We start from the raw sequence: 16785 nt of genomic DNA, 5'->3' as shown, positions 1-16785 counted from the left end.
AGGATGACCAGCTTTCTCTTTTTGTTGAAACTGAAATAGGGCTCTTTGCTATCTCTCCTTGTCAGATGACCAGCACTCTCTGTGTGCTGAACATGTACCAGAGCTGCTTAGATATTCATGTCACAGGTCCAGGACTCTCTCTGTGCTGAAATTGAACAAGGCTTATGAATCCTTCCATGTGTCACATGACTAGGGCTTGCTCTCAGTAGATCATAGACAAGGGAAGTTTGAATCTTTCATGTGTCAGATGACCAAAGCTCTCTTTGGGCAGAATGTGGACCAGGGCTGCTTGGATACTTCCATGTGTCACATGTCCAGTGCTCTCTGTTGTGAATATGAACCAGGGCTGTTGGTATAATTCCATGTGTCACATGACCAGCACTCTCTGTGCAGAAAGTGAACCAGGAGTGCTTGAATGCTTTTGTGTGCCATACGACTAGTGATCAATCTGGGCTGAACTTGGACCATGCTGATGAATCCTTTCATGTGTCACATAACTAGGACTCTCTCTGGGTGGAACGTGGACCACAGAAGTTTGGATCCTTTCATGTATCAGATGACCAAGACTTTCTCTCTGCTGAACATGGAACAGGGTTGTGTGGATCCTTCCATGTGACAGATGACCAGCATCTCTCTGTGCTGAATGTGGATAAGGAGAAATGTGAATCCTTCCCCATGTGGCAGGAGACCAACATCTGTTGGTGCTGACAGTCAACCCTGGCTGCTTGAATCCTTCCATGTTTCACATGTCCAACACGTTCTGTGTGCTTAATGTGGATCAGGGCTGCTGACATCCTTCCATGTGTCATACACCCAGTGCTATTTGCACTGAACATGGGACAGGCCTATTTGAATCCTTCCACGTGTCAGATGATGAGCACTCGTTTGCTCAAAGTGGCTCTTTGGTCCTGCTGCCAGTCTGATGACTAGGGTTCTCTGTGTGCTATACATAGACTAAGGCCTTTTGGACCCTTCCACTTGTCACATTACCAGTGCTAGCTCTGTGTGGAATGTGGACTAGGGCTGTTTGAATATTTCCATGTGTCAGATAACCAGCTCTCTCTTTCTGAAAGTGGTTCAGAGCTCGTTGGTACTTTTGCCTATCAGATGGCCATCGGTCTCTGTGTGCTGAACATGGATAAGTGCTGCTGGTATCCTTTCAGGAGTCACATGACCAGCACTATCTCTATGCTGAGCATGGGTCAGGGTTGCTTGAATCTTTCCATGTGTCACATGACCAGAGCTCTGTGTGAAACTTTGATAATAAATGTTTGAATCCTTCCATGTGTGAGATGACCAGGACTTGCTTTCTGAGGAATATGTACCAGGGCTGTGTGAATCATTCCATGTGTCAGGTGACCAACCCCCTCTCTGTTCTGAACATGGACTGAGGCTGCTTGGATCCTTCCTCATGTCACATGACTAGTGAATTCTCCATGATGAACATGGATCAGGGTTGTTGGCATCCTTCCTCATGTCACATGTCTAATGAATTCTCCATGATGAACATGGACCAGGGTTGTTGGCATCCTTCCTTATGTCACATGTCTAATGAATTCTCCATGATGAACATGGACCAGGATTGTTGGCATCCTTCCATGTGACATATGAGCAGAACTCTATCTGTGCAGAACATGTATCAGGAGTGTTTGAATCCTTCCACGTATCACATGAACTGCACTCTCTCAATGCTAAATATAGACTATGGCCTCTTAAATCCTTCCATGGGTCACATAAACAGTGCTCTCCATTCTGAATGTGGACCAGGAATGTTTGTATTCTTTAACATGTCAGATGACTGGTATTCTCTCTACTGAACATGGACAATTCTTCCACATGTCAGCTGACCAGTGTTCTCTGTGCTGAATGTAGACCCGGGCTGCTTGGATCCTTTTACATTAAATCACATGACCAGCTCACCCTCTCCGTGCTGAACATGGACCAGGACTGTTTGAATCCTTCTGCATGTCACACAACCAGCACTTCTCTGCTGAACACAGACCAGGCTGTGTGAACCCTTCCACATTTTAGATGAACAGCCCTCTCTCTGTGCTGAAAGTGGACCAAGGCTGTTTGAATCCTTCCACCTGACACTGAACAGCACTCTCAATGTAGTGAACAGGGATATCCTTCCACATGAAATCTACTAGTGTTGTCTGCAAAATTTTCAGACCCAGTGCAAAAAGAAAATCTGAGCTCTAGCTAGAAGCGGGGAAGTCAACCCCTCTTTCCCATGGCCTGCTGCCCCACACTGGTGAACAGGCAGACACCAAGGGATCCTGATCTCCTTGCAGGGTGCTGCTCAAAGCTCTATTCTCTGGCCTTCTCAATCATCTTGGCCATCTTGTGCTGCTAGCCTTGGTGTGGATGGATGGCCTTTGCCTTGGCCCAGATACATGATGTTTGGCTTTCTTCTTGCCATGTCAGGATCCCTTTGGGCACGAAGAGACTAAATGAACCCTTTTGGCAAGAAGAGACTAAGTGACACCCGCCCTTACTCCCAAATATTCTAAGCAGAGAACAGCCATGGTCATGGGACAGGGGTGAGGAGAAGAAGGCCAAGAATATGTCCTGGGAAGTGGGGAGGGAATGGAAGGACAGCCCCGCTGTGAGACAAGAATTCAAGTACCAACTGTCTTGTTAAACTCTTAGGAAATACAAATTCCAAGATAAAATCAAGAATTCTGTGGCCTTCCAGAGACCCCTAGGGTTACATCAACATTTTTTATCCCTGCTTGTACTGGGAAAGTAGCTAGGAATGATCTGTTATAAATACCACTAAGCACAGAGACATCTGAGTATCTCCAAGAGATAGGGACTTGGGACCATGGTGTGGAGAGAAGGCTGTGCTCCACTCTGAATTACTCTTTGATGTACAGAACAGCAGTTTTCAGGCTGAAGACTGAGTTACTCCATTTTGAGTATATGTGTCAAGTTAGGATGGCTCCACACCTTGTTTATGAGTCAACAACCACCATCTGCCCAGCACCGCCATAAGGCACAAATTGATAAATAACTTATATGTGCCAACTTGTCAAACTAAATCAGGAGCACCTGGACATGACAAATCGTATCAGAAACAGCAAACATAGGGCTTATCAACCCTACCAGATGAGAACCCTTCTCTCACTAGAGAACCCAAAATAAAGGAGGATCCCTGGCCCCAGAATGAACACAACAGCAGCACCTTGACCCCATCACCTGGTCGGTCATTCCAGGAAAATCACAATTGTAATTAACTGCCAATTTCCTGTCTCTTTTGGACTTCAGAAAAGCAGTTTCTCCTGCCTGATGACCACGCATGGCTCCAAGCTGACACCTGGAGCACTCTGAAACTGACACTGCTGCCAGTCTGTCTGCACCCTCTGCTTTGATAACTCTGAGGAACGGGTTCTATAAAATCCTTATCCAACCACCTACAGTGATTCTTGGACTCCGCATTTCTGTCTGTGCTCTTGGCTCAGCATCCTGTAACCCTACAGCCCCTTTCCCTTTCTCAGTCTTTCTGTGACCTAGTTATGTATCACCATGTGAAGTATGTGTGACTGGAGTATTACCAGTATTAGAATTTAAGTTTGTAATGGAATGAAAGAATTTGTGCTTACCTGGCTTATGTCTCTCAGGTGACCCACAAGTATTCAGAGAACTGCCACTGCTGAAAGTGGTACAGCCCATAAATTTAGTGTCATTCAGCAAATTCTGACTTTGTGGAAAGACATGTTTGGTCCAGGTTAATGACAGCTCACTAGCAACAGAAGTGTAGTAAAAATGGGGAGAGATGCCTGAGGTTGATCATTCTAATAAAAAAAAATGTGTATCAAGGTGCAAACACCCATCCAACTGATGCATAACAAAAGAAGACAGGTGGGACTTTCCAGTAGGAGGCATGCAAAGACAGCCATGACCCCCAGGAAGATATAGGACGGGGTCAATTTCAGGAGGGGATGATGTAGGCTGAGTGGGCGGGAGAGACTGAGATGTATTTTGAGCCCAACTGAGTTGATGACCAGAATTTCACCCTACCCCCACCACAGGAAAGATTATTTGCAATTTTCTACTTTTTAATTTTAAAGTTGGGCCCAGAAACTGTGATTTTTTTTAGTGAACAGGCAGATTGTAGTGCTTATGTAGGACAACTCTGTACCTTACAATATGAGATTCAGGAGTTCTACCATTCAACCCCAGGATAATCTTCAAGAACCATGGCCTAATTCTGTGGTGAATCAAGAGTTAGGGTTGGTTTCACCAATAAGTGCTGATACAGCCCCTTGATTGTCCCTGTGGCTGAGACCTGAGGCAGAAGGGAAGCAGTACACTGAGTTGCACCTGGGAGAAGGCTGTTCCCCAGACATATTCATGGGTGGTTGAACATTTGTCAGAAGTTCCATATTTATACCATTTTAAGACCTAGGTGGGTTCTGTATATATAATTTTATATGCCATACAAGTGAGAAGCATCCCCCAGAATACAGGAGAGGCTGGGAAATCAATGGGCCCATATCCAACAAGCACAAAAGACTACAAAGGAATAAAATTTACTTAAAAGTTTTAAGCTCTCCTCCACAGTTGGCAGGTAGGGTGGGTAGGTATCCCTGCTTGAGAAGTTACCTGCATAGAGAAAAAACAGATCTATAAAGGAACATTTTAGGTTTGGGGATGATAGATAAGATGTAAAGCCATAATTGTTAAAAAAGTCTAAGTAGGATTCTTGAATGGGGGGGCCACTGGTATTATGGTAAAATTCTGTACTGGTGTCCACACATTACTCATCTGAGAAAAATCAAGATTAATAGGTCACCAAGAGAGGAGATAACTAGCTTGGGAGCTGCTCATCCATGGGCCTCCTCTTGAAGATGTATTTTAGGTCCCCTATGGGTTCACAACTCCCCTTTTGTGGATCCACACCTCCTCTGGGTAAGCTGTCCTCAGTGTGGACTTGACTCAAGAGTAATGAATCTAGCTAGCAACATCAGGCACCTTTATTGCTGCAGGGGTAGAAAGAACAATCAAAGGGCCCTTGCAAGGAATTAACTGACATCCTGGAGATCTAGAACTTGATTCCCAAGTGTGCATAAGGCAGGGGCACATGACTATTCCCTTCCATCTTCCTGGTGTCCACAGTCCTGGATGATCTGTTAGAATTGATTTAGGGAAGTTGTATATTGTGTTATATTGATGGTTTCAAGTTCAATAGGTCAGAGAATAGGAAAGTTCTGCCACATGGCATTTCAAAGGGACAGAGTTAAAGATAGGCCTTGGGAACCATGGAAGAGCCACAGGGAGGATTTCCGCCCAAGACATGAAAGTTTCCTGTCATTTACCCAGGAAAAATGAAGATAGTTATTTAATGCCCAGGACTCTGGTCATTTGTTGAGTGATCTGAGATATGAAAGAGGGTCCATTATCACTTTGGAAGACTTGATCTTCAGGACATGCTCCATTTGAGTTGAAGAGTTCCCATCCATTTTGTGAAGGGATCCACAAACCAGTGGGAATTAATGTCCTTTGCAAGAGGGTAAATAGGTACTTCTACTTGCCAGCCCACCCCTGGGTAAGTTCCTCAGCATTGTACAGTGGAATAAGGGAAAGAAGTCTGATATTTAATGGATAATTTGAGCCCAAAGGTGATATGATTGACAAACAGTCCCTTGTTCATGAATTACCTTTTGCAAATTAAGTAACAGCTATCCCATCAAAGTGGCAAGTTTCATGGAACCTTTTATAAGTATCATTGTAGAGACTGAGGGATTTATTAGATAAGGTGGTCCGGTTTGAAAAATCCATTAGGGTCAAGGTTATAACCCTGCACAATCATCTATTCCCTCTACTTTGAAAGGAAGGTACGAGTTCCAACAGAGCAGGATGAGGGCCTCAAAGATGAGCTCTTCCCCTTGCCCAGCAGCCATGTATACCTTTCAATCTTTCTTCTTACCTTTCAGACCCTCCTGCTAATGTCCTTCTGCCTAATCTAACACCCTTATCCAATTTGTTCTACTGTTAATATCCTATAATAGTACACCATACCTGTCAAAACTATGAAATCAACATTGGCACACTACTTTTAAGTAAATTCCACACTTTATTCAGATTTCACTAGTTTATCATTAACATCATTTCTGTTTGAGGATTTCAGCCAAGATACTACATTTAGTTGCTAGGTATCACTGCCTTTGGTGTGACAACATCCTACTTTTTTGAAAGGGGAGGTACTAGGGATTTAACTCAGGGGCACTTGATCACTGAGCCACATCCCCAGTCCTATATTGTATTTTATTTAGAGACAGGGTCTCACCGAGTTGCTTAGCACCTTGCCATTGCTGAGGCTGGCTCTGAACTCACGATCCTCCTGCCTCAGCCTCTGGAGCCACTAGGATTGCAGGTGTGCACCATCATGCCCAGCACCTTCCTATTTTTCTTGTCTTTTTTTTTTTGTGTTGAATGATGATTAGATAACTTATAAAATGTCCATCAATAATCCTGACTTCTTCTCACAGTTTAGGCTAGGGTATGAACTTTGAGGAAGAATAACAAAGAGAAAGGTGAAGTGTTCTCACATCACATCAGAGGACACACCATCACCACAACTTACCTGATGTCAGCACTGATCTCCAAGTGGTATGTGTCATTTTCCTCCACTGTAATGTTATGCTTTCTTCCTTTTTTCTCATTATACCCTTTGAGATTTACAAAGCACAGACCATACTCAAGGTGGTGTTACGGGGAAGGGGGATTAAATTCCACCTTCTAGGTAAAAATGATTTATTTTTCAAGATGAAAATAATTTTAAAAAAATTTCATATATATATGCTAAGCACCACAACAAGTTCATGGTAAACATACAAGAAAATGCAAGTGCTACCATATACCAAAAAAGTAAAAAATAAATTCAGGTGGAATAGTGAATATTTTCAAAGAAAAGCAATCTTTGGGCAAAGCACTGAAAGTAGAACAGAATCTGGACAGATGAGAATAGAGAGGCACAGAAGATGGAGAAATTAGCATATTCAAAATATGGGGGTAGAAAAGGGCAGATTTTTTAAAGTTCAATTTCAGACAAAACATAAGCTTTAGTCCAAAGTCTGGACATGTGCCATACATGCACGCATATGGACACCTGACCCAAGGGAAGCATTCACTTAAAATCTTCAGTTAAGAACTTTATGTTTATCACAAATGTATAATGTTATGGCTAATCAGGCTCTCCAAAACCCCTATTTTGAAATCCTAACCTCCTACTACCTCTGAATATGACTGTGTTTAAAGACACGGTCCTAAAGAGGTAATTAAGGGTCGATGACACCATTAGTGTGGGCCCTCATCAAATATGACCAGTGTTTTTTAAGAAAAGTTGACTCAAGCAGAGAGACACAAAAAGAAAACCATCTGAGGACAGGGGGAGAAGACTACATCTATGTGCCAGGGACAGAGGCCTCAGGAGAAACATGGAAACCTAGTCTTGGGCTCCCAGCATCCTCCTAAGTTTTGGTCCTTCAAACCCCCATTCTGTGGTACTTTATTAGGAAAACCCTAGCAAACTAATGTGAATTGTTATTTGGAATCTAAATAAGATGAAATCTGGCAAAACTTGCAAAGTGCAGCATTTATTACGATGCACTATTTAAGCCTTGTTATTGAAGAGTTCTTTCAGCTCATTAGCAAGATGAGGTGAGTGAAGATGAAGTCAGAGAAAGTAAGGGTGAAATGCAGTGAACCTTATAGGCAGTGCATTCACGTTAAAATTTAGCTAAATTTGTCTATTCTGACCCTTACCTTAAAAGCAGTTTTTTTTTTTTTTTTTATAATTTTAATATCTATTTTTTAGTATTTGGCAGACACAACATCTTTGTCTGTATGTGGTGCTGAGGATCGAACCCGGGCCACACGCATGCCAGGCGAGCGTGCTACCGCTTGAGCCACATCCCCAGCCCCCTTAAAAGCAGTTTTTGCTGACTGAATTCTTTCCCCACATGGTAAGGCAGGGACCGCATGAAGTTTCTGCAGATCCCTAGGGCACTCTTTTCCCTACCAGCAAGTGCTGCAATGTGCTGCCTCAAATGATCCTCTTTTGTGCTGTCAGAGAAAAATAAGATGGAAAAGAGTACAATTTGGTAAGCTCACATCCAGTACCACAGCGGTCCTCGGCTGATGACCCCTTCTCTGCCCGCCACCTATGCTGAGATCCCCAACCTTCACAGAGCAAAGGGCACAGGGGGGCAGCTCCCTGCCTGCGCTGCCAACCTGGTGGGCAGTGTCACACAAGGACAGACGGCAGATGGATGGACTCTGGGCACTTCTTACCTAACAGACAGGTGAGAACAAGAATTTAAGGGAATAAATCTACAAATGGGCCCACTGTGCTTCTTCTCCAAGAAGCAGGTGACCTGCAGCCCTGTGTGGCCCAACTGGACAGGCTACGTTACATTCCTCAGGGAACTTCCCACTGCCCTGAAGTGGGAGACTCCACTGGCCAAATCCCAAAGCTCCCAGGGAATAACTCCTGGCCAAAGACCGCGAGCGCCACCCCTCAGAGCCGCAGCAGGCCAGGACGCCCGGGCGGTCGGGACGGCGCGGTCACCGGCAGGAGAGGCGGGCCTGGCGGGGCTCTGGCACCTCCCCGGACGCCCGCGAAGCTGGAGGGCCGGAGGGGCTCGCTGTCCCGCTCCTCCGGGGCCGTCCACTCCCCTCAAGCGTGGCCCTTCCCCGCCCTCCAGTGAGCCCACGCCCGTCGCCCTGCGCCACGTGCCTGGGACCTTTCTGACTGGCTCTCACAATCAGGTGGGGGCGGGCGTGTCTTCACGGCGCCTCGGTTCGGAGGCCTCAGCTCTGTTAACTCCCACCCTGACCCTGGGCGCCCACCGGGGACGGACGGGTGGACGCTGGCGCTCCAGAAACGGCGACGCCAGCGGAGGCAAGAGTGGTGGGAAACGCACCAGAGGACCTCGAAAAGCAAGCTAGCTTCACATAAGACATCCTGGGGGCAAAGGTGACTCCTAAACCCACCACCTGAGGTAAACCTACGCCACATTTGATTCTGTGAGCCCGCGCTCCTCAGCGGCGGGATTTCATGGTATCGCGAGAATGTCTTGGTCTCGCGCATGCGCATAAGCCTGGACCCGGCGATTGCCCTTCTCAGACCACAAGCCGCGACCGGATTTCACAGTCTCGCGACAACTGTCTGCTCTCGGGCACGCACGGGAACCTGGATCCGGCGATCCTCCCGCCCCCGTGGCACTTCCGGTGCGTCACGGCTCCATAAGAGCGCGTGCGCGGCGAGTTTCGCCCTTTTGCGTTAGGCGTCGTCTTGGGTGCTGTACCTGCATCGTCCTGGTCGCCCAGGTGGTAACTGGCCACAGCTCGTGCAGAGGTGGGAGTGCTGGGGGATCGCGTCTGCGGAGGCGTGTGGGGGGGTCGCGAGGCGGCGGCGGAGGGCCTGCGCCGAACCTCCATGTGTCTTTGGGACCTGTCGGCCGTGGCAGTCTCCCTTCCTAGCCATGGAAGAGCATATTCTTGTTTATTGGCAAAGCTGTCACCATTTAATTGGTATCAGATTCTGACTTGCACAAGTGACATTCTTCACTAGAAACCGGGAGGATGACGGGTTGTTAGGCAGGCCTCCCTGAAACGTTGTTCAAATCCTACAGGAAACAGCGCCCTGCTGATGAGCGGCAGAAACCGTGACGAGGTACTTTTACATTTACAGAATTTCCGAGTTAATCTAAAATCCTTTATCGCGGCTGCTGAAAAGCTAAAGTTTGCTCGTTCTGCTGGCTTTTTATAACGTTAAGAGTAACTAGGAAGACCTGAATTGCTATCTCATTGCTACAATGCTGGTTTTCTTTTCTTGCAGACGTCAAGAAATCCAAAGTGACGGTGGGTAAAGGCCTAAGCAGCATCTTGCAGTGGATCACCGAACTTAAATTTTAGTCGGGGAATGGGTATTTTGAGTAACATTCTGGAAACTATCAGGGCACTATTTATAATATTAGCCTGAATTATTTTGAATTTGTATTTCAGATGCATCCTTGGTATGATTGAATAAAATGGTTCACATGACTACTCGCTGTTACTTGACTGAATTGAATAACAGTGAAGAGATAGGATACTTTGTTTACTGTGCAGAGACTGGGTATAGCATTTGAGGGAAATTTGTACATACATTACCAGATTACCCCCAAGAGAGAGGTCAGTGTCTTGTATCACGCAAAAGATTTAGGCAACTGTTAACTGTTTTGTGCTTTATTTACTGAATACTCAAACTTTTTTAAAAAAATCCTTCTTAGGGGCTCGAGTTGTGGCTAGTCTCTCCTAAGAAAAAAAATCAGCATGGGTTCTACTTCAGAATTGGGCAAACTGCAGGCCATGTGTTCACTGCTCTAAATTTATGGTTTCCTTGTCTTTTTAAAACTTCTTGCACCATCATTGTAGGTTACTTGCAAAGGGCATGTGGTTAAAAAGGTTCGCTACAGGATTGGGTTACTTTCTCAGCTGTAATGCACATTGTGCAAGGTGTGCCATGTATAATCACAGAAGAAATATCCCTGGAGAGAGGGGGAATCTTAAGCAGTGGGATTCTTGGCATAGCAGATGTAAAGAGTTTCAGAATGTGTCAGTCAGGCTGACAGGTCTATTTAGGAAAACATTCAGGGTAGAATGTGGGCCACTTCCAGAGAGGCAGACATGACACCTGATTGTGTAGGGTGCTGGAGACTGGACTGGAAGTGGAGCCAGGGCACTTGGCATTACCCTAATGTAATGTTTACAGATGGGCATGTGGTTCAGGAGTTGGAATTGCTCCTGGGTGTTTTGTGTATTTTAATGGTTCACGGAGTACAAGTTTTGTTTTTAAAAACAACCACCTTTTAGAAAGTTGTTAAGGCTGTTCTGGCAGGTGTTACAATCTGAAAAGTGATGAAGTACCTGTAGGTTTGCATCAGTTTTTGCAAAAGGGGGCATATGATTTGATAGCAGAAGGGAAATAGTTATTTCACCATGGCAGCCATTTAAGAGGATTATTCTAAACTACTTGGAGTTTAGGAAGTGGTATCTTGCAGAAATGCAATCTATGTGTAGGCAAAGATTTGGTGTTAATAAGAATGTCCTGTAAGGACATTACATCTGTCTCACCCTCCAGGAAAGCTAGCAGGAAACTTGCCTTTAGTTGAGATAAAAGCAGCACTGGATTTTATTTTTGCACTTTGAATTATCAGAATGCACCAACTAGTTCATCTTGGCAGCAGCCTGTTTTCCTCATTTGAAAATGAGGACCTCTGTAAAATCTTATTGGTCTTTAAGCTATTGTATAGCCACTAATTGTAGTGTGATTGAAGTAGGTTTTTAATAGCACAATAGGTGGGAAAAGCATTTTTATTGGTATATTTTTAATAGGTTGCATTGTACCAGAATTTTGAAACGCACAGGTAAAGCCAGTTATTGGGAAAGTTCCAGTAGGTGGCACTCTTCCAACACAATCCAGAAAACTTTGAGCCTATTGCTGAGAAACAATTTACTACTAAGTTACAGATCTGATGTGGTTATTAGAAGTTGTTCGGGTGAGTTAACATATCCAGTAAATCAGTTGTATATTCAACTAGCATTTTTCATGTTATCCAAAATTCATAATTTGCTAGTAGCTTACATATAGAACATTTTTCCCCTTGTGTTTGTTGCTTGGTTCTTAACAAAGATAAAGTGATGTGTCTTTGTAGCAGATCACTTCATTGGACATTCTAGTAAAGGGTACCTTTAAGATCAAATGTGGGTACTTAAATTTGATTCCATACATTATGCTGACTCATAAGGACTTAGTCCAGGCAAATGTAAAACATCTTTATTGAAAATAATCTAGAGAATGTTACTCACTGAATAACAAGAGTTACTCACTGGTGTGGTGACACATGTCTGTAATCCCAGAGGCTGAGGCAGGAGGATGCCAAGTTTAAGGCCAGCCTCCGCAATTTAGCAAGACCTGTCTCAAAAAAATAAAGGGCTAGGGATGTGGCTCAGTGGTTAAGCATCCCTGGTTTAAGTACCTGCTACCAAAAAACAGCTAAGAGAAAGTTTACTTCGGTAATACTGAGGTATCTGAACCAAAACTTCACAAAGTCTCAAAATCAGCAAAGGTACACAATTTCTATAAACAAATATCAAGGAACATGAAACCCTCACAGTTGTCATCTGGTTTACAGGTAAAGGTTGAGGTTAAAAGTTTTTCATAAGTCCCTTTTAATACTATTTGTTCTGAGGTTTCCAGAATCACAGTTTAGTGATGCTTTTTATCCAAGGTACAAAGGCTGAGACTTTGGTGTAAACACCAGGGGAGCCCTTGACTCCACAGCCATACCCCCAGGAAGTCACCCCATACACAACCCAGCTTTCTCCAGGCCTCTTGCACATGAGTGGTCCCCCGCTGTCTCCCTGGCAGCTGTCCACACGCCTGTGTTCCTGGAGGTTTCCAGCACAGAGCATTCTCCCTGTAAACCGACCCTTATACCGTTCTTCACAAAACCTCTTGGGAAGTACAGGAATGGCTGCTTGTTGTAGTGTCCTTGAATAGGCTCGTCCTACTCAGACCAAATATCCATATTAATCAAGGAGATCCAGCTACCAATCAAGTTTAATGAACATTTCATAGTCTCCAAAACAAACCCCTGTTGTGACATTGGTATAGTTCAAAGTGAGTGATAACTATAAGTGGCATGTAATGTCATTAGAGGCCTTTCTGATTGTCAGCACTTAACCTTCACACGTACTGAATTTTTGAGGAATAATGAGTAACATTTCTTAGTTTGGTAGCAGAGAAAGGTAACCTGGAGAAAGCACATTCACGTGGGCTTTAGTTGTTGAATTCTGTACAATAAAAAGCTAAATTCATGCTGATTTTGCTTTGGCACATTTAAGAATCACCTACTTCACTGAATTTGAGGATTAAATATTAATGCAATAATATAAAATATAAGGTGCTAAATGGGAATATGGCATTGTATAAGGATGCCTTAGCTAAAATACCACACATCCTTCTCCATACATAGTTTACACCTGCTGCAGTGCACTCTGCTTGTTGGTAAACCATTCATTACTTTGCTCAGTAGCTTAAATGTGTGACAGATAATGTCCTTGTTGTTATCCTAGTTTATATATAGATTTCATCATATTCTCTTATCCAGTTAACTAAATTGGAATAACTAGGACACACAAAAAAAACAAACAAATAAACAAACAAAAAAAACCCCACCATATAAAATTTACTTCCTTGGTCATTTCTATTAATTCAGATGTGATATCAAAGGACTGATTCCCTTATGAAGTAATGGACCTGGTCCTCAGTGATGTGATGTGCTTAGAGATCAGCACAGTACATTGAGAAGGCCTGTATCTTGACCGTAGTGAGACTGATGTCTGTTTCAAGGCCTATCCTGAGCAAGCACTAGCTGACAGTGCCTAAACTCTAGGCAAGACAAGGCCAAGGGCTATATTCGTAGAAGGATCCAGCTGAACACGATTCTTGCTTTGGGGTTGCAAGTGAGGAGAATGGGAAAGAAGGATGAGGGAGAAAGTGTATTTCCCTTAATCTCCGCCTCCACTTGGCACCTCTGCTTTTGTCCGATCTATACTTAGCTTGATAAAGGAACTATTTAACACCAGATCCTTTTGCTAGGCCAAATACATCATTGTCATATGGGGAGCTTTTTAAAATCGACTACGTGGCCTAAATCGTGGGGTATGGTATTGAAGTCTCTTCCCTTGTCCTCTCACCAGTCAGATAAGGATATTCTCCACTCCAAGGCCCACTAGCAACTGAGTTCTCTCAGTTTGAATTCTAATTGGAACTAACAGTACTCTTAAAAATGAATCTAGATTACATGCAAACATTTCACGTCTAAGAATTTCCAAGCTGCTAAGTCTGAACCCATTTACGATCTTCCTGCCAACTGGATAATAGCAGACAAGCCCAGCCTTCTTGTCTGTTTCTCGGTGAGCTTATATTACCTGTGTCTCCCCAGCCTGTTATGTAGCAGTTGGAGGCTGTCTTCTGTGGCCGCTCTCTCTGCAGTGGCAAACAGGCTGGCAGAACATGGCTGCTGAGTCTGGCACACTGCTCCTCTGGTCCTTGCAGTCTGACCAGGGCGATGTCATGGTCACTGCTGTCTGGTCGGTACTGCTGATGCACCACAACTTGCTGCACTCCAATTTCTTCTTCAAACTCCTCCAGCACCAGAGTATGATAATCCCCGACCCGAACAGCATAGTTCCTGGAGCTGTTGCCATACCTGAGAGACAGAGCTAATGAGCAGCTTGTTTTCAGCATGAAAACTGCCAGCAAGGCGACTCTCAGCAAGGAAAGCCAGCGGAGTTGTGTAAAATTCAGTTCCAAATCATCAGCCCCTTTTGTGAATTCAACCTTTCCTTTCATCCCTTTAACCCACTGCTGCTGACCCTCTCTGTCACCACCTCCCGACTTCATTTCACCTGAAATCTAGATTACCATCAAGTAACTCATTTTCTGAGAAGAAGCAAATGTGGAGAGTGAGTGGGAAATGCGGACTAAACATCAACAAAACAGAAATGAAGAGTACAGGGCAGAATTATTGTCCTGCATTTGCCGCCTTTGTTTTCTGTCCCTCTCAGGATCTTAGTTTATCCTGAAACTCCACAGGGCAGAAACACACATGACTGATATGTGGATGCTGAACCATAATGGGTGTAGTGAGGGAGCATGGGAGGGATGAAGGAACTTTATATAGGGCAAAGGGGGAGGAAGGGGAAGACATGGGGGTAGGAAGGATAGTGGAATGAGATGAACATCATTACCCCAAGTACATGAATGGTGTGACTCTATACGACCAGAGATGTGAAAAAAATGTGCTCTATATGTGTACTATGAATTGAAATGCATTCTGCCATTATGTACAATAAATCAGAATACATAAATAATTTTTAAAAGTATTATTCTCTATCTTTCCTTAAGTAACAGTTATTGCAGGTCAGAAATCTTTATCTGTGGCATTCACTGAAAAATCTTAAACATCGGGAACATCAATGCCTTCTTAATGAGGAACGCAACTTGTTTGGTGATTCTGTGAATGGACAGATGTTCACCTTTGGTGTGGGCATTCTTTATTCCATGAGAAGCTATGTCAAGAGCCATCCAGGGGCTGTGTGTGGACTACATCGGCATGGCAGCCCTAGTGAACAGAAACAGCTGGTGTTCGGGAACTTCCCATGGAGTCCTACAGAGTGAGATTGCCCAAATACACGTAAATTTCTATTCCGCTCTGCCTAGTCCCACATAGCACCCAAGAAAGGGTGACCTGCTACAACCACCTGGCCACACAGCCTCTCAGAGATGGGTGTGATCTGCCAAGATGCCAATCAACCTGCTGAGGGCAAGACATCAGAAGCAAGACTCCACTCCTGAAACCTTATCCCTGCCTTTGATGTACCCCCTTAAATAAACCACAGGAGCCATTTTCTAGTTGTCTACCTCCAGCTCCTGTGTGGATTGGACCTATCAGGGGTTCCATCCTTTAAAACTATTTCTTCTGACTCTGTGTCTTTGTTCTTTGCGAATTATCCTAGACTTTAATTTCTTAGGTGGCTTACATCCTCCTGAGCAGGGAGAAGAGCCCTTTAACGAGGTGCTAGCTGCCTCTCCATAAAGCTCTTTGATTCAAATAGAAACACAAAATTCACTAAATTGAAAACTCTCAGCCTGTTTTTTAATCAACATACCTTGATTCTGACACATCAACCTAAAGCGAGATTTCTCAATGCCAACACTTCACAGTTTGGGCCAGATAATTCTTTGTGGTAAAGGCAACTGCATCAAGGGGTGTTTACAAGCTTCCCTGGTCCTATTCCCTAGATCCATCAGTGCATATACCCACTATTCCCTGCTGTGAAAACCAAAAAAAAAAAAAAAAAGCCTCCAAATACTGTCAGATGTCGCCTGGGGTGAAAGAAGCCCCAGTGAGCAAGACGCTGCTCAGATGCTGCTTGGTGCCCTGGGCACTGGCTTTGCTCACTGAGAGTCCCAGCACCTTGCATGCTTCTTGCCTCAGCCACCCGTGCAGCGCACCTCATGCCTGCATTCTCAGCCCTCTCACGATAGGCAATGAGTGTGTTCTCCACCTCATCCTGCCTCGCAGCTCACATCTACCCCTACCCCACCTGCTCCTTAAACCTTCCTGCCAGCCCCACACCCGTTCTGCCCGCTGCTCCCCTTTCTACCTGCTTCCTAAACCTTTCTGTCCAGTCCCGTATCTACCCGCTGCCCTCCCTCTATAGCTCCACAGCCAACAGCACACTCAGGCTCCCCTCAGTGCTGCCCTGTGGACTCCCTCCCTGTCTGCCTGGACCCTGCTGTCCACTCCCACAGTCACTCCTCTGCACGACGACAGTCCTTTCCTTGTAAAGGCCACTGCAACCCTGGCTTCATCGACTCTCCACACACTTGATGCTGACATCAAATGCTTACAGAGAAAAGTATACACTTAACAACCCTCACCTCGATTATTGACAGAAGCTTGTGAGGCTTCCACTACTCTACCAGACCTCTCCTGGAATGTGCACTGGATTAGGGTGTGTTCAGAAGCTTTGAGTTTTCTGGTGACTGCCTATTTAAATTACAACCTCCCGTTTCCTCCAGGTTGTGAGATGCTCAAACATCCTAGTAGCCCACCTAGGCTCTGGCCTCCTGACGGATGATTTCCTAAACTGAACCAGTTCAAAGGACTAGGCGATGCAACACAGAGGATGGGCTGGTGCAGCCACCTGCTACGGATGGAT

At 44.7% G+C, this 16785-nt stretch overlaps 1 protein-coding gene, 1 long non-coding RNA gene and 1 other non-coding gene across 3 annotated transcripts in view; 2 read left to right on the top strand and 1 right to left on the bottom strand.

The window, feature by feature from the left end:
• The first annotated feature begins 9048 nt into the window (after window positions 1-9048).
• LOC143406097 (uncharacterized) lies at window positions 9049-10053 on the top strand. Its single transcript, XR_013092170.2, has 3 exons — window positions 9049-9364; window positions 9642-9682; window positions 9848-10053. It is a non-coding gene; the product is annotated as an uncharacterized LOC143406097 (long non-coding RNA).
• On the top strand, window positions 9442-9572 carry LOC143406587 (small nucleolar RNA SNORA24). The gene has a single exon (XR_013092233.1). It is a non-coding gene; the product is annotated as a small nucleolar RNA SNORA24 (small nucleolar RNA).
• A 1303-nt stretch (window positions 10054-11356) lies between the features above and the next one.
• Window positions 11357-16785, bottom strand: part of Prss12 (serine protease 12) — a 34634-nt gene continuing 29205 nt past the window's right edge. Inside the window, exons 10-11 of the mRNA XM_076864093.2 lie at window positions 13987-14267; window positions 11357-12560 (exon numbers count right to left, since the gene is read on the bottom strand). Of these exons, the coding sequence (XP_076720208.1) occupies window positions 12253-12560; window positions 13987-14267 (589 nt within the window). The 3' untranslated portion in view covers window positions 11357-12252. The remainder of the gene's footprint in view (window positions 12561-13986; window positions 14268-16785) is intronic.

Source organism: Callospermophilus lateralis, chromosome 8 (assembly GCF_048772815.1).
Source record: "Callospermophilus lateralis isolate mCalLat2 chromosome 8, mCalLat2.hap1, whole genome shotgun sequence".
NCBI lineage: Eukaryota > Metazoa > Chordata > Mammalia > Rodentia > Sciuridae > Callospermophilus > Callospermophilus lateralis.
The sequence above is the reverse complement of the archived record's forward strand: the minus strand, read 5'-3'. Positions and strand labels throughout refer to the sequence as shown.